The sequence below is a fragment of the Crotalus tigris genome, unplaced genomic scaffold (genome assembly GCF_016545835.1).
Source record: "Crotalus tigris isolate CLP2741 ecotype Arizona unplaced genomic scaffold, ASM1654583v1 scf7180000024437.13266115, whole genome shotgun sequence".
In the NCBI taxonomy this organism is placed as follows: domain Eukaryota; kingdom Metazoa; phylum Chordata; class Lepidosauria; order Squamata; family Viperidae; genus Crotalus; species Crotalus tigris.
In genome coordinates, this window is record NW_024100606.1 from 6706669 (window position 1) to 6730475 (window position 23807).

The 23807-nt window shown below is 37.9% G+C and overlaps 2 protein-coding genes across 11 annotated transcripts in view; one reads left to right on the forward strand and one right to left on the reverse strand.

Moving 5' to 3' along the window:
- Positions 1-14414, forward strand: part of STRADA (STE20 related adaptor alpha) — a 32488-nt gene extending 18074 nt beyond the window's left edge. For 6 of the 8 annotated variants that reach the window (XM_039331355.1, XM_039331356.1, XM_039331359.1 and 3 more), the window contains 9 exons: positions 4253-4374; positions 4785-4893; positions 7427-7550; positions 7767-7938; positions 8263-8367; positions 8532-8773; positions 10977-11019; positions 12138-12145; positions 13467-14414. In XM_039331355.1, coding sequence (XP_039187289.1) covers positions 4253-4374; positions 4785-4893; positions 7427-7550; positions 7767-7938; positions 8263-8367; positions 8532-8773; positions 10977-11019; positions 12138-12145; positions 13467-13695 — 1154 coding nt within the window. In that variant the 3' untranslated portion in view covers positions 13696-14414. Of the gene's footprint in view, positions 1-4252; positions 4375-4784; positions 4894-7426; positions 7551-7766; positions 7939-8262; positions 8368-8531; positions 8774-10976; positions 11020-12137; positions 12268-13466 lie in introns of all 8 variants that reach the window. The other 2 variants (XR_005555180.1, XM_039331358.1) reach the window with 2 other exon arrangements.
- RNF113A (ring finger protein 113A) lies at positions 9528-21336 on the reverse strand. Of its 3 annotated transcripts, none has more exons than XR_005555182.1 (11): positions 21159-21336; positions 20358-20434; positions 20157-20261; positions 19643-19750; positions 19025-19134; positions 18346-18452; positions 18128-18217; positions 17166-17259; positions 16759-16865; positions 12868-13003; positions 9528-11125 (listed from the first exon to the last, which is right to left on the reverse strand). XR_005555182.1 is itself a non-coding variant. In XM_039331363.1 (10 exons), exons 1-10 carry the CDS (start codon positions 21256-21258, stop codon positions 14921-14923), a joined length of 969 nt encoding a protein of 322 aa, XP_039187297.1. In that variant the 5' UTR covers positions 21259-21336; the 3' UTR covers positions 14847-14920. The 3 variants fall into 3 exon arrangements, 1 of the variants encoding a protein (XP_039187297.1); XR_005555181.1 differs by having other exon boundaries at positions 12673-13003; XM_039331363.1 differs by lacking the exons at positions 9528-11125; positions 12868-13003 and adding an exon at positions 14847-14991.
- Positions 21337-23807: the final 2471 nt, after the last annotated feature.

Genomic DNA, 23807 nt, shown 5'->3' on the forward strand with positions numbered 1-23807 from the left:
CATCTATCTCTGGTCTACAACACAGTCGTTTCAGCAATTCCAAGAAAGCCCCACACCCATTTGTACTACTCAGGTGACCTTGAGGTCACAGATAAAATTCCAAGTGGTCTCAATAACTCTCTAAAAGAGTGCACATAACCAGCTGTCTGCAAGGAATATAAATCCTTCCATTCCTCACCATCCAGTCAAAGCTAAAGAAGCTGCTTGGGTGAAAGGTCTTCAGAGAAAAATAAAAAAGTCCAGTTGCCTTTTGAAAAAGCACATTTGGGACACAAGGTTAGGTAACTTATTTTCCCCTCAGATATTTTAAATTAATCCCCTAAATCAGGGGTAGGCAACCCAAAACACTTAAAGAGCCACTTGGACCCGTTTCCCACCAAAAACAAAACACTGGGAGCCGCAAAACCCTTTTGATATCTAAAATGAAGATAACACTGCATATATCCTTTTTTACCTTTATTATAGGTGTGTGTGTGTGTGTGTGTGTGTGTGTGTGTATATATATATGTGTATGTATGTATGTATGTATGTATGTATGTATGTGTACACACACACACACACACGTAAAAAAGGATATATGCAGTGTTATCTTCATTTTAGATGTCAAAAGGGTCTCTCTCTCTCTCTCTCTGTCTCTCTCTCCCTCCCTCTCTATCTGCCCTTGGTCTGCCACTCCTCTTCCCTCCCCCCCCCCGCTCTCTCTCCCTCTCTTTCTCTCTCTCTCTTTCTCCCCCCCCCCTCCTATCTGCTGCTCACCTGGCAAGCTTCAAGCTGTTGTCCAACAAGCAACCTCTCTTTTATGACTCATGGACTTCAACTCCCAGAATTCCTGAGTCAGCCTAGCTGGGCTAGCTAGCTCTCTCCTGCCCTTCCTGCTTCCTGCAGAGACGCAGCAAAGGGAGGAGCTCCGCCCAGTAAGCTTTTCAGCTCCTCGGAGAATACTGTGAGTGCACTCTCTTTTACACATACACACAGACACACACACACACACAAAAAAACACAAACACAGAGAGAGAGAGAGAGAGAGAGAAGCAGGGAAGCGCAATTGCCTCTCTCTGTCTCTGTCTCTCTCTGCAAAGGCAGAGGAGGCTGGGAGCCACAGGGGAAGGCCCAAAGAGCCGCATGCGGCTCCGGAGCCGCGGGTTGCTGACCTGTGCCCTAAATTATGGTATGGTAATAACATGAAATTATGTAGGAATTGTAATCAAGAATATCAACATGGTACCCTAATGCCTTCTATCCCTACATTAGTTGACAAGAAAAAAATGAGGGAAAAACTGTGTTAGGATTGTGAACTACCAAGTGCCACATCATCATCATCTCTTAACACAGCGGTTCCCAACCTTTTCTATACCCCACACCTGTAGAATGCTTCTATATATTCTCGCACCCCTTACAAAAATTCAAAATAATGGCAAAAAATTATGGATGTACACTATAATTTTGAAAACCCAACTTTTTGCACCCCCTGGAATATCATCTCGTACCCCCAGGGAGTGCGAGCACTCCCGGTTGGGAACCCCTGTCTTAACACATCTCTTAGTTTGAATACACAGAGGCGCAATGGCTCAGGGATTAAAAATACTGAACTTGTCAGTTACAAAGCTGACAATCCAGGTTCGAGACCCAAGCACCATGCAATGGGATGAGCTCCTATTACTTGCTCTAGTTCCTGCCCTAGCAGTTCAAAAGTGTACAAATGTGACTAGATAAATAGGTACCACTTTGGTGAGAAGGTAACAGTGTTTCGTGTGCCTTGGTATATAATCATGCTGGGCATATGACCACATGTAGATGAGCACTGTTCCCTATAGTTGGACACTTTACCTTTCACTTGAATACAGGTAATCCTCAACTTATGATTGAGACCATTGATTAAGTTCTTATGGTCGTAAGTTAAGGCATCACATGACCCAAGTTTTTGACATTTTTTGCAGTGGTTGTTAAGCAAATGCTGTGGTGATTAGGTGAATCAATTTTTCCTAGTGGATGCTTTTTGCCAGAAAAAGTGAATGCTGGAAACTCGTAAAAAACATAGCAAATTACAGTCATGTGATTATTGGATACTATAAATAGCCTTAAAGGTGAGCTAGTTGCCAGGCACTCATATATCTGCAAGGGAGAAGCTATCATCATAGCTTCAAAAATGGATCATAAGTTGCTCTGGGGAGTCTATCATAACTTTGAATGGTCGTTAGGCAACCAGTTATACGTTGAGGGTTGCTTGTAGTAGTGCACCTGATTGTCTTCCTTCAGTATTGTTTTAGTATCATATTGTTTTAGATCAAGCCATGATGGAAATGAGCCTACTCTGATGGGTGGGAGAATCAGAGAAAAAAATGTTGAGTGAACAATACACTAAAGAAGTGGACTCCAACATACTGTGGATTCCTCCTTCAGAAAAAAAAACTAACCCCCGCCCCCGCCACCAGTGGGTACATAAAATACATTCCTTGTTGGAGACGCATCATTAAAAACTTGTATAAAGAGGCCCCTCCCCCATCATGGTGTGCTGAATGGACAGGTGTTTATTTTTCTCCTGCCAACTAACAGCTGATTTTACCACAAAAGCTGCTTATTTGGTCGCTTTGCACTCCAGTTTTTGAAGGGGAGAGTAGGAAGACCTAAAGACAATAGAGAAGAGGGGTCTGGATGCCCATAATTCTCAATAAGGAATTATTGGAAGGTCACAGAATCAGGATAGAGTTGGAAGGAACCTTGGAGGTCTTCTAATCCAGCCCCCTGCTCAAGCAGGATATCCTATACCCGTGGTGGCGAACCTATGGCACGTGTGTCACAGGTGGCACGCAGAGCCCTCTCTGTGGGCATGCGTGCCATTGCCCCAGTCCTAGACCTTCACCTGGGTTTTATAAAACCTTTTCGCTTTAGGCCGTCTGCAAAAAAAAAAACAAGATTCAATCAATCAATCAATTTCAACTTCTTGCGGGGAAAAAAATATCTTGCAAAGTTGAAACTGATTGATTGAACTTTTTAGTCCCACCCAGTCTGCCATTACCACCACAGCCACACCCACCCAATGGCCAGGCCCACCTGGCACCCGACGATACATAAGTGGGTTTTGGGTTGCAGTTTAGGCACTCGGTCTCTAAAAGGTTCGCCATCACTGTCCTATATCATTTCAGACTAATGACAGTTGTTAAATGGATTTTGTCCCACTTTACAACTTTTCTTGCCACAGTTGTTAAGTGATTCGCTGCAGTTGTTAAGTGTCTTGCCATCTTTTCCCTTCAGCTGCTCGTTTTTCTTAAGCACGCTTAGGTTTTAATTGCTTTACAATTGAAGCTTTACAATCTCTTGATTTATCACTAGTTGATGAAGTATGAATTCTTGGCAAGAGGAATACTATGTTGCCAAGGATAATTATTCAACAATGGATGCTGCAGAGATATTTACAGGAGAGACTTATGAACTTTGAAAATGTAATGCAATTGTTGGGAAAATCCCCAGTTAAAAGTCTAAGGAAAGGTTTCACTATTAAGAAGGAAACAAGGGATTTGAACCTGGACTGAGAGATAATTATTGGGGTGATTTGTAGTAAATAAGAAACCATGTAGGCTTTCTATGAGTAAATTACAATAACAGATTGTGAACAGAATGCTTTGAATTTTAACGTTGTTTAACCCGTTAACTATTTTTTCTTTTACCTATGTATGACAGGTCACTTGGGTTGCAAATAGATGTAGAAGTTTATAAATTTTGGACCTACTTTGCAAGGGGGCTTTGCAACCTATTATTGTGTTCAACTCAGGGAGATAATTTGTTTTTGTCCTTTTTTTAATTCACATTTTTTCAGTGTTTTTGTTTTATTTTGTCTCTGTTCAGTTTTTTATATTGGATTTTATGTTTTAATCTTTTGAATAAAATAAAATTGTTTAAAAAAAGAGAAAACTTGTATGAAGAATACCGAAGAATAGGTGACCCCAAGAAGAAGAAATAAATAGGAGAAAGAAAGGGACAATTAAGAGAGTATTGAGAATTTATTTTATTCTCCATTTATTGATTTACCTTATTAACTAAAATCAAAACATTAAAGTAATAATATATAAATGAATGCCTTAATTTATTAGCAAAAAAGTGATTGAAGAAATGCAACTTTAAAATATAGATTAAGGAGATGACTTCTCTGAATTCTACTATAACTAAAACCATCAAAATGGATAAATCCCAAAAATTGTTTCCTGTCTCATTTTGGTTGAACTAGTATTGTAAAGGTGCTACATATTTTTTTCAGGAAAAGGTTTTGAGGAATTAATGACTGTGAATCTGGCACAATATAAACCAAGTGGGGAATTTGTCACTGTCCGGAGAGTCAACTTAGAAGCCTGCACCAATGAGATGGTAGCATTTTTGCAGGTAAAATTAGCAATCGTGCCAAATTTGTTCAGTGTGTTCCTCCTAGAAGTGTTCTTAGTTCTTACCCAGATTAATATATGACAATTGTACATAGAACATAAGAATTATTATGAGTGAAGCCCATTTGGTCCTATATTCTGTTCCCACAGGGGCCAATTTGATATTACCCCCAAAAAGTATAATAGTATTTTATTCCTTTCAGTAGTACTTCCTGCCTCTGTTGTTAGTCACTAACGTCTCCATGAATTGTGATTGCCAGTTAAAAATCTGAATGAATAAATTATATTATTAACAGAATACTATATTTTGTAGCTAATTATTATTATTTAATTCACTCTGGATTGTCATATCTTATTCCATATCTTACAAGTCTGATTTTCCAAGAATATCTTGTTAAATTTTGGTTTCAGGGTGAGCTTCACGTCTCAAAATTCTTCAGCCACCCTAATTTAGTGCCATATAAAGCAGCCTTCATAGCTGACAATGAACTATGGGTTGTTACATCATTCATGGCATATGGTAAGTAAGAGTAGGAAAGGACTTATTTATTTATTTATTTATGAGACTTATATACCGCTTTAAGTGCAAGCACTCTCTAAGCGGTGTACACCAGTAAGCAATGTATGTGTGATATACATATATATATATATATATATATAGGTCTTTGGTTGTTCGGGTTTTCTCCCGCGTAAAATTGGAAGTGTCTTGGCGACGTTTCGAGACACTTCCAATTTTACGCGGGAGAAAACCCGAACAACCAAAGACTATATACAAATACCCGCGAAAACCTCAGAAAACAAATAATATATAATATATATATATATATATATATATATATATAATATATACACATACATACATAATACATACATACATACATATCAAGGAGTATACGAAATCCCATGCACCACTTGTCCCACCACATACATCGGACAAACCAACAGAAGAATAAGTGCACGCATTGAAGAACATAAGAACTCAGTCAAAAAAGAGGAACCAACATCTTCCCTGGTCCAACACCTTAAAGCTACAGGACATGAAATTGACTTTAAAAATACCAGAACCATTGCCAAAAGTGAACATTTTAATAACAGAATAATCAGAGAAGCCATCGAGATAGAAAAACGCCCACACAGCATGAACAAGCGAGATGATACCTCCCGCCTACCAGCCATTTGGAAACCCGCCCTTATTGACAAACGACTCCCTAACACAAAAAATGATACCAGACCCACACTCACAAAAACCACACAGGAGGTCACCACCACACATCCACGCAAAAAACAAACCCAAAGCCACACCGATGACGAGGCACGACCACAAACCAGAAGCCAGACCACAGCTGCATCATTAGCCACTTTAAACCCCCCCAATCCATACATGAAGCAAACTGACACCCTCCATGAAGAGGAAGCACGACCACGAACGCGAAGCCAAGGAATGGCAGGGGCAGCCCAAAATCTTGAATCCCTCTGCAACTCAGACTAACCTGAGCACAACCAAACAGAACACTCCCCCAGCCAATCAGAGCACAGCCAACCCCCCAGCCAATCAGAGCACAGCCAACCCCCCAGCCAATCAGAGCACAGCCAAGCCCCTAACCAATCAGAACACACCTCCACCCAATCAGAACACAGCCAAGCTCCCACCCAATCAGTTCATACCTCCACTGGCAGTTAAAAGGAAGAAACAGCCAAGACCACACACTGCTGCTCGAGGCACGAAGTTGAAAGCACCAGCCTGAAGATGACGAATGGGACTTCGTCGAAACGTCGCCAAGACACTTCCAATTTTACGTGGGAGAAAACCCGAACAACCAAAGACATACATACATATATATATACATACATACATACATACATACATACATACATACATACATACATACATATATTTACATTGCCCCCAACAATCTGGGTCCTCATTTTACCTACCTCGGAAGGATGGAAGGCTGAGTCAACCTTGAGCCGGTGAGATTTGAACTGCTGATCTGCTGAACACAGTCAGCTAAAGTGGCCTGCAGTACTGCACTCTAACTGCTGCGCCACCTCGGCTCTTTCATACAGGATTTGTTTTTATGATGTAATGAAAACATATTCAGGCATTAATAATAATTAGTTGCAGCATTAAAATAACATTAAAGACCCGTAAAGCTATGTTTCTATTCCATATACTAATTTTGCATTAACTGCCTAAACATAGACAGTTATAATGATTTTTAAGTCAATTTGTGTTTTAGAATTTATTATTGAACTAGTTATTAACTAAGTAAATTCAAATTAATGTACATTGATAAGCAGATAAATTTTCTTTTGAAAGATCCAAGTATTTTAAAACAAAGATATTTCTAAAGCAGTGAAAGCAAAAACAGAATGCCCTCTATTACCAAGATACCAAGTCACTTTTTGGTAATCCAAACTAAGAAGGTTCTGGTTGTGAATCATGTTGACAATAGGAGGTTAGAGTGAAGGAAACAAGAAGATGTATTCTTGTGTTGTCAGTATGGGGAAGGAAGATCTATTAAGGACAACTGCAGCTCCCCCATTTTCATCTATACTTGGGAGAATTCTGCACATGAACTTTCCAGGAAAAATATATTCTAACTATCATACTAAATGATTAAATATATATGTTACATGTTTTCTAAGGACCTCATTTCAGTGTACATGGTTCTTTCCTTTTCCTTTTGATTTGAAAAATTACTCTGAACAGTAATGTTAGGATAATAGTGACTGGTCCAAATTCACAAAGCTTAGCTTCATAATTAAATAGTAATTTGAACCTAAGTCTTCCTGAACTTAGTCCAGTAGTAGATTTTATAGCCCATTAGTTCTTGTTCCTCATGGAAGTCTCTGGTTTCTCTCCTTATTCTCATCATTGCTGATGTAGAAAATAGCTTTCATAAAGAATGAGAAACCTTAAAGTCTTTTGTGAAATAGAATTACAATTTCACATCTAATGGCTTCTCATCTTTTTGATGTTTATAAATAGAAGAATTAAGATTTTCTGGACTGTATCAAATCATAATATTATATTCATTTTCTTTTTAAAGGTTCTGCTAAAGATTTAATACGTACACATTTTATGGATGGTATGAGTGAACTAGCTATGGCTTACATCCTTCAAGGGGTATTGAAAGCTCTTGATTATATACACCATATGGGTTATGTTCACAGGTAAGAAAGATCATTGCAAATGTTAACTAGTAAAAGAATCATTTCTAGCTTTGGCTTTTTGTTCAGATTAGCATTGCCACTGTGTAAATATTTGCTGAATTTCTCAAAAATACCTTCTGTATCAAATTCCAGAGATTTTGTTTCTTGGTATAAAATGAGTTGGTTTGGATAGGTGGGGGTTTGTGGCTGTTTTCTCTCTGTCCTTTTTGTATGCAGGAGTGTGAAAGCCAGTCATATCCTGATTTCTGCAGATGGAAAAGTATATCTTTCTGGTTTGCGCAGTAACCTCAGCATGATCAGCCATGGTCAGCGTCTCAAAGTAGTTCATGATTTCCCCAAATTTAGCATCAAAGTTCTACCATGGCTTAGTCCAGAGGTCTTGCAGCAGGTATGTTAGTTTTCCTGGTATCATGTTTCTCAACCTTTAAATGTGCATGGCATAAGTTTTCACCACCTATTTTACAATTTATTTCTGAACAGCTTCAAATAATGACTTTCTAAAATTATTTGGTATTCTGACTGTAGAAGTTCCAATATGTTTTCTTCATTCTTAAGAAAACCTTTTTTCTGACATTGATTCTGCAAAAAAAGCATTGTCTGATTGATGAATGGATTGATTTGGGGGTAATTGTGATATGCTTGTCTATTTTTCAGTTTAAATTTCATTGAATAGCATTTGAAATTCAATATTGTTTTGCTTTTCTAATTTTAGAACCTGCAAGGCTATGATGCAAAATCTGATATCTATAGTGTAGGAATAACAGCCTGTGAGCTAGCAAATGGCCATGTCCCGTTCAAAGATATGCCTGCAACACAGGTAGGAGATTTTCTGTTTCCCTTTCAATTCAGTCCCTGACTGTATATATGATAGCAAAACCACTAGAATTATTATTAACAGCAAGGCCACTAGAATTATTATAACACTAACTGTTCTACAGTAGTGTGATATTTTTCACCAAACTTTGTGTTCTCATGCTTCAGATGCTTTTGGAGAAACTCAATGGAACTGTACCTTGTCTACTAGACACAACTACTATTCCTCCAGAGGAGCTGACTATGAAGCCATCACGCTCTGGAGCTAGCAGTAGTCTTGGAGAAGGCATGGCAGCCAGCAATACTAGAGCCTCTAATGGTGAAGCAGCACTGCATCCTTACCATCGTACCTTCTCATCATATTTTCATAACTTTGTAGAGCAGTGCTTGCAAAGGAACCCGGACTTGAGGTATAGTGAAAAGAGTGAGATTCAAAGGATATGATAATCTGTTGGTGACTGTGAAGTAGTGCAGCTAAAGTTAGAGCTAAAATATTCCTCAGCATTCAGTGGTACTTGGAAGCATAATATGTAGTGTTGCAAAAGATGTAACTATTATCTCCCTGTTAAATCAATTTCTCCATGCCAAATGAGCAGGCTTTGAATGGTTTGGGATGATTGAACGTGTTATATGTTTGTGGAATTAGTTGCTGTTGGAATCAGTGTTGAAAATATCAATGAAAATATACATTTGTCAGATAAAGAACTTGAATAATGAAAAAGCAGGTTCAGATTAGTGATGCAACTAAAGAGAAAACCTTTTTTTTCTGATTGTTTCAGCAATGGTAGAAAAAATGGAAATGCAAAATAAGCCCTTTGGCTCATTGCTTTTCATGTGATGGCAAGTCTATATGACATTATAGACCATGGTGCTGTCAACTAACCAACTTGTAGTAAAAAATCAACCAAAGAAATTATTTTTAAACCTTTAAAATATTTCCTTTAGAAAAAATGGATGCAGTTTATCGTTACCTCAAAGGACTTTAAAGCATCATATTTCTCAGGGTATGTTGAAAAGAAAAAACTTCAAAGTCTGAACTGCCTGCACTCGTATCTTTAAAAACTCATTTTAGCTCAACAACACCAACAGTAACAAAAATGATGACCATGAATTGAAAAAAAGAATCACTTTTACAATTAAAGGATTTAGAATTGCAGTAAATTGTCAAATCAACAGGCTTATATATTTTGCAGCAAAAAGCATTAACAATGACATCAGTGTATAACTGCACTAACAATGTGCATGCATATACCAAAGTAATCAAATCAGCATGAATACAGGGTTCCACCCCCATTTATTTATTTATTTTTGCGGCTGCCCAGTGAGCAAAATCCAAGAACGAAAACAATACTTGAAAACCTGCACCAATTTAGGCAGCCCAGACTGAAACAGTCATAACAGTGGCAAAAGCCACAATAGGGCCCCCAGAAACGCATTAACCATGGGTCTTCAGAGCTTTTCAGAATCCCATAACGGAAGCACTGGCTGCATTTCTGGGAGAATTCTGTCCATAGGGTGGGTACCATAATAGAGAAGACAGACTTCCTTGTTCCCACAAGATGACAATATTTATCAGAGGCAACCTGGAATGCATCCACTATTCTGGAATGTATCAGATGGGGAGAAACAATTGAGGATAGGTGATCCCTCAGATATCCAGGCCTTATGCCAAAACAGTCTGATTTCCTTCATGAATAATTTTAACCAAAGATTTAAAGAGAAAAATAAATATTAGTATATCACAAAGGAACCAAGTAACATAGTGATGTTTTGTTTCCTGAAATTAGCCCAAAACTTCATTTTCCAGGGGAAAAATTCTACTGTTATTAGCTTGCTGAAATTAGATGTGCAAATGCACTTTATGCATGATATTTTGTCCCACTCATTGTAGAATTTTCAAATGAATCCCTCTGCAAATGAGGTTGTTTAGTAATTAGATAAACACAGAATTGAACTACTTGTTTGCCTCCATTCAATATCTCTTAGCTTATGTGACCTATGGGTTTATGCTAATGTGAGACAGTGCCTGGCTCAGAGGTGAATTATTCCTTATTGTGCATAGTAAAATTGGTCAGGTCACTACCAGCAGAGGATAAGACTAAATCTCACTCTTCCTCCAGTGTCTGGACAAAAATCTCCAGCAAGCACTAACTTTATGTTTAGGAAAAACAGTTGCTTATCCAATCAATATGTGAGCTTGAATGAAGGGCTCTCGTGATATCATTGCTTTAGAGAATACCCTTTTATTCATTCTACTGATTGAGGGCAAATAACATACTGCCAGGTAACAGCTGCTATAGAGCATAACACTGGCTTTCCAAAACTGAAGGAGGTCTCTTATTTTACTTTTCCATGAGCCAACAGCCCACCTTCTTTTCTTCCTGGAAAAGCTCAGAAACATTCATGCAAAAAAACGGAGGGAAAAAACATAGGCATGCCTGCCATTGCAAAATCAGTATCCTGGCTTTTGATGCTGGCATTTTTCTCTCTCTCAGCCATATTTTTTTATATTTGAATCGTATATATATTCTGAAGGGAGAAGTTTCTGGCCTTTCTCCAATCTCTGCATCTTTTACATGCTGCTGTACAACCTCTCATTTTTTTCATACGCAGGCCAAGTGCAAATGCATTGCTGAACCATTCTTTTTTCAAACAGGTAAGTTTCAGCCACTTGCTCTGACATATTTTATCCTTTTTTCACTCTTGTGTTGTTGGAGTGTAAGTAGGAGAAACAAGAATGTACTGCTGCTTTGGAACCATTTCTGTGAATACATAAACAAAACAGTATGAAACTCTGTTTTGAAATTTTGAATTTAATTTGCATTATCATGGTTAATATTCAATTTACAGTCTGGGAATTATTATTATTACTACTATTATTACTTTTACTACTACTATTAATATTAATATTGATTTAATCTTCAATTCAGTTCACAGTCTGAGACTGGTAAAAACTTAACAGTTCAAATCCTAACCAAGAACTTAAGAGCTACTAAGGTAGCCTTTTGAGTATATACTGTAGGCAGTTCCGAGTAAGGCATTTTTTTGCAAAGTTGGGATATTCAGATCTAATAAGTTCAAAATTTCCATGTATTTAGTCAGCCCTTTGGGTATTGCTCCAAGGGCTCCTGTTACTATTGGTACAGCTATTGATTTCTTCTCCATAGTCACTCAACTTTAATTTGCAAATCACTCAACTTTGTTATTTTTTTCTAGCTTTTTCTCTTCAATTCGTGTATCACCTGGTATTGCAATATCAATGAACTAGACTTTTTTCTTTTCCGTAATCGTGACGTCAGGCATATTGTGGGCCAGATGTCTATCTGTTTGGTAGTCAGCTTTTGCTGATTTGGGGCAGTGGGCAACAATACCCAGATAATTTTAAAATAAGAATTATGCTTTTGCAGAATCGTGCCTTTTTGCATTTGTAAAAATGCAAGCATTTTGGAGATCTAGAATTTTGGAAATTCCATCATTGAGTCCTTATTGTCTGTTGAGTTTCTGTAGGGAATGGAAATAGGGGCTAAGTTTAGTCTTTGGTTCTTATAAAATTTTACATTCTGATACAGAACAGCTAGTTTCTAGTGGCCTGTATCTGGATTGAAATATTTATATTCCATTTGAGAGAAGGACCAGTTATGCCGCTTCCTTTCAAAAATGGTTTTGGGGAAAGACTAACAGAAAGATTTTAAGGAAGGTCTGAGGAAGAGGAAGGACTGTCCTTGGTTTCAGATGTAACATATCCAATTGGCCCATTTTTCTCTGCTCTTTCAGGAATGGAGGTAAGGAAAGCACTGGGAAGAATGGCAGGCTATGCAGAAGAGTAAGAACTAGTATGCCATCCTTTCATCCCTTCCCAAAGGTCTTTGCAGATTTTCTTCTCAAACTCACAACAATCGAAAAGGTTTGATTTTATCTGACTGTACCCAATCCACAAGTTTGGCAGAATTTCCAAGAGCTAAAGTGCCTTTTGGTTTCAACAACCTGTTATTTAGTAAACAGTTGTAATGTAATCTAGCATTCTCAGCAAGAGGATGCTACTCAAAGAAGTCATTAAGAAAAGATGAAACCCCTCTATTTTTTTCAGTAGTTATGAGAGGATGAGGGGTAACATTCTGCTTTTATTTGTTCAGTGATTATCAACATAATTAGGATGCTAAATTATCTCCTATTCCTGAATGTGCAAAGAACATCCAGATATAAGTAGACCTTGATGGCCATGGAAAGGGTATTTATATAAAACGTCACATCTCTCCTTCCACAGTTATATGATTGCAATGAGGGTGTTTATCAGTCTGTTTGCACTTACAATCTTAAATCAGTGGGGAAGCCAACAGGGAGGATTGCAAGGTGTTGCCACTTGTCAAAAGGATTCCTTCTCACTTCTTGGGGCTGGCTGAAAAAGATATCTGCCAAGGGGAGTTGAATGCCTTCTAAGGGATAGAGAAATAGAGCTGAAATCCTGATGATCTGAACTGTTTCTGTACCATACTGATGGACTTACTTCCAAACCCCAAGGGAGCTGATCTCCTTGGGTGGGGTGATAAGATATTCAGGATCCAAGTTCTGGTCCTGCATTCCACCAAAGACATTTCCTTCTGTGCATCCTTTGGTAGCTAGCTCCTATAAACAAACGGCAGCTGAAATACAAGCAGAATGGAAAGATGGTGTGGTAAAATTAGGAATGTAGGGTGCCTCGGGCAGGTGGGAGAACCTCAGCACAGGCTACGGACAAATGTTTCTTTGCTCAGGGGCTGAAAATCCTGTTTCAATTTCAGGGTCTCACCCACTCAAGCATCTCATGTTCCTTAACTGGGACTCTGTCTACTTCACAACCTGTAGGATTGCTTAATGACCGCAACTGGAAATGCCAGGATTGTGGTTGTTGAGCAAAGCCATCATATAGACAGTCACGTAATGTCAGGCTTAATGCTTTTTGCTTAACAACCAAGATTCTGGGTTCAATTGTGGGTTTACAAGTCAAGGACTACCTATATTTAAAAGTGACACTGTGTAGTGGAGTTGTACATAAACATGGACTGAGTTAAATTGCATCTAATCACATTATTTTGTTTTTAATTCTAGTACTTTTCCATTTTCTAGATCAGACATCGGGCATCTGAAGCACTTCCGGAACTGCTATATCCTGTCATGCCAATTACCAGTTTTGAAGGGATACAGACACAAGATCCTAGCCATCTATTTGGATTGGCTTCCAACATGGAGCAACTTGAGATGGATGATTGGGAATTCTAGGATACCAATAGAGGAACATTGTGAAATATTTTTTACAAAGCAATCTGCTGATTACACTGCAGTTTGTCTTTCTTAAGAAGTTGATCTAGCTGACATATGCATTGAAATGAAGCCTGGACTTTGGGAGGAAAAAAATAACAATATTGTATTGAATTCTGGTTCCAAGACAATAAAATAATATATATGCTAAGAGATAACAGTGTTTAGTCAAAGGAACATGGCTCAATTGTTTTTTAATCAAACCCAAATCCTAGTCTTATTGTAGGTTTACTAATAGATCCAAGGAACTGAGTGCCATGCATTCTTTAAAAAAAAAAAACCCCAATAAAAATCCACTTAGAATTGCTTAGTAGCAGCAAATAACCATATTGACATAGGGTTAGAATATGAAGACACATTTAATTTGTATCTAACAAAGGTATTTTCTTTGGCATTCCTTCCTATAGTGAATTGTCCCAAATTGTGTAGTAATCTTTCATTCTTCTACATACTTTCTTAATCGTTGTTCAATCAAACATTGAGCCAAATCTTTTCTGGCAAGCTGTACCATTGCAGATTTTAAGTACTCATGTCTTAAACTGTATTTGATAGTTTTCTTGCCAATAAAAGATTTCTACATTTTCACAATGTTCTTCAATAAATGCTGCCGTTTATGAACTCCCTGTAATTAAAACAAAATAGAAGCCTCTAAATTAGGCTAGTAAGCCCAATCGATATATTTGCCATTGAAACTTGAAAGGCAACATAGTAGAAATATTTATTACAAGGTTTGGAATTAGTACAGTCCCCAATAAATAAAAAACAGACTTAAAACAAAACTTACAATCACAAGATAACTACTTCAGACTGTCTGAAATGTCTTGAACTCTTTCTTTTATACCATGCTTCAAAAGACCAATTTCAGATGTTGTGAGAAGCAATATAAGAGATGTTCAGTCAATTTAATTTCTGCTAGTTATTTCCTTTTAGAATACAGAAGTTGTTCGGGCACAGGAAGAACTATTTCCTTTAACTTTCAGAAATACAAAGTTTTTGCGCTGCTATTTTTGTACTTTTTTTGTTCTTGTTAATTTTTTGTTTTTTCCCTTTTCCAGTATATTAAAGCAATAAAAATAATGAATTGCTTTGTTTTAATAATGTTCTTTACTATCTGTAATATAAATATATCTTGGTCAATAAAGTTGTTTGGAATGTATGTTGAAGCACAAAGGATGATGGATCAACTTATTTTTCTATAAATTATTTATTCTGCAATCACATTATGTAAGGATATAAGACATGAAAATGCTAAAAAAAAAATGCTATTCTTGCTCTCCAGCATCTTCAGGGAGACTTTCTTCAGCCTTATGCCTTTCCAGTTTTGTTAACAATTCTGTAAAACAAAATCCAAGGCAAAAAAAGTAATACTTCACAACATGATCCGTACAAATTATTGAACTCCCTTCCTCTATATTCTGATGAACATAGCCCAGGATGAGAGATAAAACTGAACTCTATGTATTTGACACAATTCCCTACGCAGAAAAAAAATGACTAAATGAGTTAGGCAGACTTTCCATAGATTTGGAGATGTAATTCTAATATTCTTTTCCTAAGAGTTAAATTCATATTGAATTAGTTCTCTTAAGCTCAGGAGCAATGTGCATTTAAAATAGTATGGCTGATATTTAAGTAAGACTAGCTTATGTATTTCCCAATCCTCTTTTTCAAATAGGTTTACAATAATAAAGCAGTGGGGACTGCTTTTCCCCCAGAAGAGGGGAAAATGTTTTAAAAGATTCTTTCAAGCAAATATTCATAAAATAAAAATACATTATTAAAATTGAGTTTGCCTACATTAGCAACCCAAAGTGCTGATTTATCCCATTTAACAATTATTTGGAACAGCATCTAGCTATACTACTTAACATTCACTTAGACCAGGACTGTCCAGCCTTTGGGATGCATGTAGCCTTGGACAGCTAGTAATGTGGCCCCATAAGATCATAAACCTTTAACGTGATTTATATGCAACCCAAGAAAATTCTTCACTCAGTGTGGCCCAGGCAAGCCAAAAGGCTGGACACCCATGACTTGAGAGTCAAAATTAATTTCACTATTATCTGCCTTGTATCTTAGTATGGAAAATAGCATTTTGTTATCTTTAATATATGTCTTGACTGAAATAAATCGCATCAAATCATTTATTACAGTCAGTGACCAGAATTATTTTAAGGAATGTGGAGATGGTCTCTCCTACTAATCTGTCCCTTGAGCTCATGTAAATGTTAATATGCAAACCTGCTCCTAGACCTATTTCTGTGTCATGATTGAGAAATACAGAAATCTGAAGCCTTTTTCCAAAATTTTTGATAATATGTTTTACATACGGTACATACATATATGTTTTTAAAAGTTAAATATAAATATATAAAATATACAATCTGATTTCTATAATTATATAATATTATATAATATTTTCATATTTTGTTTGCATAGGTTTGTCCTTTAGTGACTGTACAAAGTTATGACAGACTCCTCCCCCTCAAAGCTACTAATGACTCAGTTTCAAAGTTCCAACATTGGCCATCCCTGCAGTTATGTTACTGCATTTTGGCAACTGATCCACATTTATAGCTGTTTGCAGAGTCCGCAGTCACATGACTGATTTATGACTTTTTTCCAGAAACCAGTGTTTATTTCCTGGTTTTGGCAAAAACTGCTCCTTAGAAAACAATGGGTTCTATTAATATATTTAAAATTTACTAACAGGAGCAGTGAAGAATTGGACAATGAGTAAGAACACTGGTCATTGCATGAGGGAATCTGAGCAGTGATTGGTTGATGTGAGTGAAAAGGGAATTTTCTTGTGCATGCTCTGATTTACCTCATGTTCCTGCTGTGTTGATTTACCTGACGATGCTCCTGTTTGCCTATCTTATTTAATGAAAATATATTTATTTATATAAAACTGTTTCATCTCAGCATCTTTGACTTTATTTGGGCACCGGCTGCACAATTCCCTGACAGGTTCACTTAATGACTGCAGCATTCACTTAACACCTGCAGCACTCTCTTAATGATTGACATTAAAAATTCATAAAATCAAGTCCAGTCACTCCCCACCACTCCAGTTAAAAATGAAATATGGGCCAAATACCTTTGGCTGGATTGAAGACACCATTAGTCTGTTTGTCACATACATAACATCGCTGAGACTTGCGATAATGTTGTAGGGCACAGTTTTCACAAAAGTAATGTTTACACCTAAGACAACATAAGACAATTGCTGCAGGTTTCTAGCAGAGAACTAGCATTTTTATTTTTGGGTGGAGTTATTTAATTTTCAAGAAAATCTTACATTTTAGTCACTTTAAATTTACATTTCTTAAGAACAGCATCAGCATCTCTTTAGGTCCATCAATATTTTTAAGATAGTAAATTATATATAAATACTAGAGTATTTCTTTACATGTGATCGTACAGATGATGATAACCTGTCAATCTCAAAACTGCAATATTAAAGATCATTTTAAAATGTCAATATTAACAAAAAAATAATCTTACTTGGTTACCACAGGATTCTTGAAGGAGTTTCTGCAAATAAAACACTTGAAAGGCAGTTCATCTTCATCACTACCTACTTCATAATTTTCATCATCTGAACAAAAGAAAAAGTAGGAAGTTGTTTTTGCCAAAAGGGGTAACATTAACAAGTTAGATAAAAATAATTTTACTAAAATAATCACTCAAGACAATTGCTTCTATTCCCTCCTACAATTCTCACATGAAGAAGGAAGGCACATATTTGTCCTCTGCTGAGAATATACTTCATATTGTCATCAGAGGCTATCAAAATAGTTGATATAAATTACACATGTAAGGCAACTGTTCTAAGTCAAGGCAGCCCATATGCTCAAAGAAAAACAGTTCACAGCTGACCGTAGCTCTTGAAGAAGTCTGAAAATTGATACTCTGAAAACATTATACAATCCATCAAGACGCCAGAGAATACTAATATGGTTATGCAGTTGTGCTACAATATTTATATTTAATTATGAGTTTAAAAATATGAAATCTTTATTAAAATTCCTATTAAAACATGAGAAATGTATATTTGCCCTACATAGATTCTTCTTTCATTTTCAATCAATATGAATGCACACATATAACTTTCAGTCCCCACTGTATGTATGTGTATATATATGTGTGTGTGTGTGTGTGTGTGTATACACACACACACACACACACACACATATATATATATATATATATATATATATATATATATATATATATACACATACATACATACATACACACCCAAACTCTACAATTATATACACACACAGACACCAGTGTTCAATAGAAGGAAACATTTTTTTCTGAGGTGATCACTCCTATATTTGATCAACTCAATCCAATCTTGTATCTGCTATTTGTCATATCACATATGAATTTGAAAGACATTATTTTCATCATAACAAATTACATTTACTAAACAGTGGAAGAAAGTGGATTGCTCATACCATTAAGTCCATAGCGTCCCTCATCCAGTTCCCGTTCAATTTGCCACCCATGCTTATAATCTGATCGGTCATGCAGAAATTTACAGCTATCTGTAAGGAAGAAAAAAAAGGACACTTAACAATGATGTCAACACTTTCTGTTCTGCTATCAATCAATAATAATCTGCTATCAATAAAAATCAATAAATAATCAGAAAGTATATGAAGAACTCATTTACCTCCAAAGCCACAAAATCCAGTTTCCTTGTAGTCTTTACATATATCAGGCTGGTAATCCCACCTCACAGTGGCCCTGAGATGTTCTGGGGCTCGGATTGGTCCCTTCCTGAAATAAACAACAAAAACAAGAAAAGATGAAATGACTTGTAAGCGCTAAAAATGGTTGCGCCTATAGCAATACACAAATGTCACCAAAGTAATAAGATTTGAGGGAGACCACAATGGTTTGATGAACAATTAGTCTGACAACACAGATTCACTTTTTTCAGACAAAAGGACACTTTTGAATAGCAGGGTCACCACACATAAAAATGAGAACTCCCATCTTGCAACATAATTTAACATACTAGACAGTCATGTAGGTTGCCCCTTCTGCAACATTTTCAGGAAATCTCTGGTTTTACATTTACATTCATGTGTTTAAAACTGGAAACATCAAGTTTCTTCTTTGAATGTGAAGCTCATTCTTACAAATATTACAAAGCTGTTTAAAAGTAAACTATCAGGTTAATAAAAGACTTCTTAAGATACCATGGTCCATTTCAAACTGAGAACAGAAATAATTAGCAGACAGAAAAATGAAATAAACTGACAAATTTTCACATAGCATAAAATGTATCCTTAGGTAGCTAAGTACATATGCTTTTTCTTGGAATGAACATTACATTTTCTCCTTACCTTACCATGCCTGAAGAAGCATTTCCCATGGATGTATCTTTTGGCTTTACATACTTTTGATAATTATTAATCCCTCTATATATCTTATCATCTTCCTTTCCTTGAAGTTCCTGAACAGAAAAAAAAATCAGTGACAAGGCAATTCATGCTCCCGTATGATCATCCACTAAGTGTTTTGAGTGACCTAGAGTCATATAGGTGAGATAGGAGGCCATACAAATTAAATCAATCATAAATAAATGAACTGTGCATGCTTCAAGATAATGAAGAAGAAATAACTATATTTTCTGCAAATTCAGAGACCTATCTCTCTACTATGCTGCTCATTAAAGGAGACTGAAATAGATACCAGGTAACAACAGTTGGAACAACAACAACAGAAACATAGTGAAAAATGGAAACAAAAATAAAAGTATAAACAAGATTAAAGAGATGACAGATATGACACAAATCATCTGAAAATCCTGGTAGTAGACTTCTAAGTAGAAGAAATACTAAAGAAAAAATATTTAACATCAACACAGATAACCAGTATGACATTTCTACCCATTGCTTGTTTGTCAATACATAAAGACTTCAAGCAAAGAAAAAAATGGAGACAATTGTTTAGATACCTACCTTCTGTATTTGCTGGCTACGTTCAAAAATGGCTTGGGCATCTTTGTCCTTCTCTGTGTCCAGTTCATATACAGCTGTCGCACCCATGTCCTCTGGACCCACAGGTTTCTGAAATATGAAAACTCTATTAGTAGGGCAAAAAGGAAAATGAACCTCAGCTTTTATTAACATAATTGAATATATTACCAAAAAGCTGCACTCTAGCAGATGAATAGCTAAATTTCAGAGTTACATGATTTAATTCTTTTTTTAATAAAAATTCTAATAGCAGTTAAGAAGAGTAAAATGAGATATCTTTGATTCAGACGATGAAGCCAAATGGCAATCTCACCTTGTACAAATATGTATCATCCAAGTTACATTACAAAATTTTAAAAATGGTCACCAGATGTTAGCAAAGATCTTGTGAAAACCCATTAACGCTAACCCAAGTTTTCCTGCACTTGTTTAATTGCTGGGAAACAAAACTCTCATCAATCTACTACAGCGGACAATGTTTTAAGGATATTCATACCGCGGATCGTGTTGATTTATATGCAATTCCAAGTCCTTCAGGTTTGTCATCATCATCGTTACTGCTTGACTCATAGGAAGTCTTTGTCTTCATACTTTTCTTCGTCTGGAAGACGGGAGAGTGAATAAGACTATCATATCAATAAATATTCAAGAGGCAATCCATGTATACTTGGGAGAATTGATAGGCAGTATACATCACCTTCTGAATCATGGGATTGGAAACTTCCTTTCGTCTCTCCTTCCTGACTACAGTGCTGCCTTCATCACTGCTGTTACCTTTAAGTAGATGGAAATCGCACAGCATTGGAAAATAATATATTAAACAGGGAACCCTAGCAGAATGCAGCTGCCTCTCTAGATTCCAAACTCATCCTTAGCAAAAAGATCCTTATATTCAGTTACAACAAGTTCAAATTCATATAAACAAAGCCAAACAATTTTTTTTCTACTACCAGAGATTGTACTTTTCCTTTATTCTCATAAAAGACAACGAAGGTAATTGTTCAATCTCTTTAAAGCAATTTAAAACTAATGAGAACAATAAAATGTGCATTTCCATATGGAACATAGTTAAAACTATGGTATCTTTTGCTAATTTACCCAATTTTAAAAGGGGGCAAAGTAACTGATAAGGCTTGGAATATCTAATCTTGCCAATCCACTCTAACACACCCTAAGTACCAAATAATAAAAACGCAATGACAGGGATGAAAGAAAACCACGTTTATACATTGTGGGACAAGCTTGGGAAGACCCAGCGGGAAAGCTGCTTCTTTGTCGGGGAAAGAGACATGCATGCCGAATTGTCATGGAAAAGCGAGGCAACGCTTTTATGACTCTTATCCCCAAAGCGACATAACCTCTTACTCCATTTGTTCAGGATCCGTGGCTTCCGCATGAGATTTCAGGGCACAAGCTGACCGCGGCCCACCCGCCCGTGTCACCATCCCGCCGCAAATATATTTGGAGACTGAATGCAGTGACGGGCTGTGCTTCTCACCGGGGTCCTGGTCGCTGCTCGGCCTCTTACGTTGAGCCCTCCCGGGAGCGGAGCGACGCTTTTTGAAGAGGAAGCTACAAACAGGTTGAGCCTCTGCCATGGTGATCAAATCCTTCACGGAAGAAGGACTCCGAAGCGCGCTCAATTCGGCCCCTCCTCTTTTCCGCGACTACGGGCCACCCTTCCGCCTGGCCAGGCGGCGCTCTATCCTTCGCTGTCATGCAATGCCTTATAGACATGTACCTTTAGAGTAGCACATTTTGAAACTTCCGAGTTCACTTGGGATTGCTGATTGTGCCGTTTTCCTTCGCTACCTTGGGCAACGGCATGTCCCACTCTTTAAAATAAGAAGAAAACGTAACGTTTCTGCTGTCCCAAGTAAGGACATACGTGATCTCTAAATGACAGCAATTTCAGCCATTGACTGGTTGTCCGAATGATCTGTATTCAAGATCTGAATTGCGCGCAAGGCAAGATGCAGGAGAAGCCCAAGATAAAGTAAACAACTCTTCTAATAGTTCGGAAGAGGCTCAGATGAAAATTTATTTTGATGTTTCTTTATTTGAGAATTTTACAAATGCTCTGGAACAGTATTTCTCAATCTCAGCAAGCTGTCTCAGCAACTTTGAGATGTGTAGGTGAGAGGGCCAAAACAGGGCGCTTGATGTTACAGTGCTTAAAGCAGCGGTTCTCAACCTATGGGTCGCAACCCCATTTGGGGTCGATCGCCCATTTTTCAGGGGTCGCCAAAGGCGGTGATCTGCCATTTTTCGTGGTGCCGTGCACGCGCGCTGTGCATGGGGGTGGCACCGTGCGTGCGCGCTGCGCATGGGGGCACCGCCATGCATGCGTGCTGCGCATGGGGCGGCACCGTGCACGCGCGCCGCGCATGGGGGGAGCGCCGGGCATGCGCATTGCGCATGGGGGCATCGCCGTGCACGCGCACTGCGCGTGGGGGGGCTGCCCCCATGCGCGCGACCCGGCGCATGCGCAGAACGTTTGTGTGATGGGGTCGCCGTCACACAAACGTTGAGAAGCACTGGCTTAAGGGCTTGATCTCTCCTTTCCCATCAAAGCCAACTGGAATCACTCACCCAGAAAGGAACAGAAAGAATCAAACAGTGCTCCTGATCCCCTGTTCATGGGCCCCTTGTAGGTGGTCCAAAATCTTAGCAGAGTTTATGGTACTAAATTCTGCTCAGATATTTGATGGGACACAGGAAAGGTCCCCCACCCCATTTGGCTCAGCTGCAGGTCTCTACAGAATCAAGTCAGAATTATTAATCAGAATAGAGCTGGAAGAAACCTTGGAGGTCTTCTAGCCCAACCCCCTGCTCAAGCAGGAGAGCCTATAGCCCTATACCATTTCAGACAAGTGGCTGTCCAGTTTCTTCTTAAAAGCCTCCAGTGTTGGAGCACCCACAAGTTCTAAGGGATCTTAAAAACTTGGCCCTTTTATGACTTGTAGACTTCAACTCCAAGAATTCCTCAGGCAGCATGGTTGGCAAGGAATTCTGGAAGTTGAAGTCCACAAGTCATAAAAGGGCCAAGTTTGAAGACGCCTGTTCTAAAGGCAAACTGTTCCACTGGCTAATTGTTCTCAATTTTAGAAAGTTTCTCTAATTCCAGGTTGCTTCACTCCTTGATTAGTTTCCATCCATCGTTTCTTTTTTTTTTGCGTTTTGGTGCTTTGGAAAATAAGTTGATCCCCTGGCAGCCTCTCAAATACTGGAATACTGCTATTATGTCTCTCCCCCCCCCCACAGTCCTTCTTTTCTCTAGAAATAGCCATACCCAATTTCTGCAACCATTCTTCATATGTTTTAGTCTCCAAGACTGTAATCATCTTAGTTGCTCTTCTCTGCACTTTTTCCTAAGTCTCAACATCTTTTTTTTTTGTAATGTGGTGACCAAAACTAGATGCAGTCTTACTAAGGTTTTATAAAGTGGTACTAATATTTCTCGTGTTTTTATTCTGTGCCTCTGTTTATGCAACCAAGGATTGTATTAGCTTTTTTGGCTGTTGCCAGACACTGCTGCCTCATGATGGAAGTTAGCCCCCTCCCCGAAGGAAATATTAAAAAGGAAAATATATTTTTTCTCAAGGACTTTTTAAAACCAAACCTGGCCCCAAATCTATCTCTCTGCCCCAAGCAAGACTTTAGCCCCATACAAATGCAGATGTAAAACCATCAGAAAGTTGGAGCCAGAGCAATCAAGAAGACAAAAGAGAAGATCTGCATACCCCACCCAAACTCCAGGAGTCATTAGCCCCATCACTTGGGAAGCAGGATATGATAATAGGATTAAACCACAGATATCAAGGCCTAGACAAACATTCAGAAACAGCCTCAAGGTTCATGCCACAGGAACAGGAAACTAGTCCAAACAAAAGGCTAGAGGGGATATAAAAACCTACTACACCATGTGCTCAGCCCCCTTCTCTCTGCACTTTCCTGAAGAACCATCTTTCTGCAATAAACTGTAACCTTCTTCCCAAAGCAGTCACTATGTTTGCTTATTTATTCCCGGCTTAGATGAACCAGGATGAAGACTTTACTTCTAACAATTTGGCACCCCAGATGGGACTCCAAGCTAACCTCTCCAATGGACTGAGACTGGTAAGCTGCATCTTGCCGGCAGCAGACC

What these genes read in the sequence shown, in the direction of transcription:
- RNF113A (XM_039331363.1), bottom strand. Translation starts at nt 21,258, where the DNA reads ATGGCAGAGGCTCAACCTGTTTGTAGCTTCCTCTTCAAAAAGCGTCGC. An exon ending in CCAATCCCATGATTCAGAAG is followed by an intron (nt 20,262 to 20,357) that starts GTGATGTATACT and finishes CCCGTCTTCCAG; the next exon opens with ACGAAGAAAAGTATGAAGAC. An exon ending in GGGACGCTATGGACTTAATG is followed by an intron (nt 17,260 to 18,127) that starts GTATGAGCAATC and finishes TCTTTTGTTCAG; the next exon opens with ATGATGAAAATTATGAAGTA.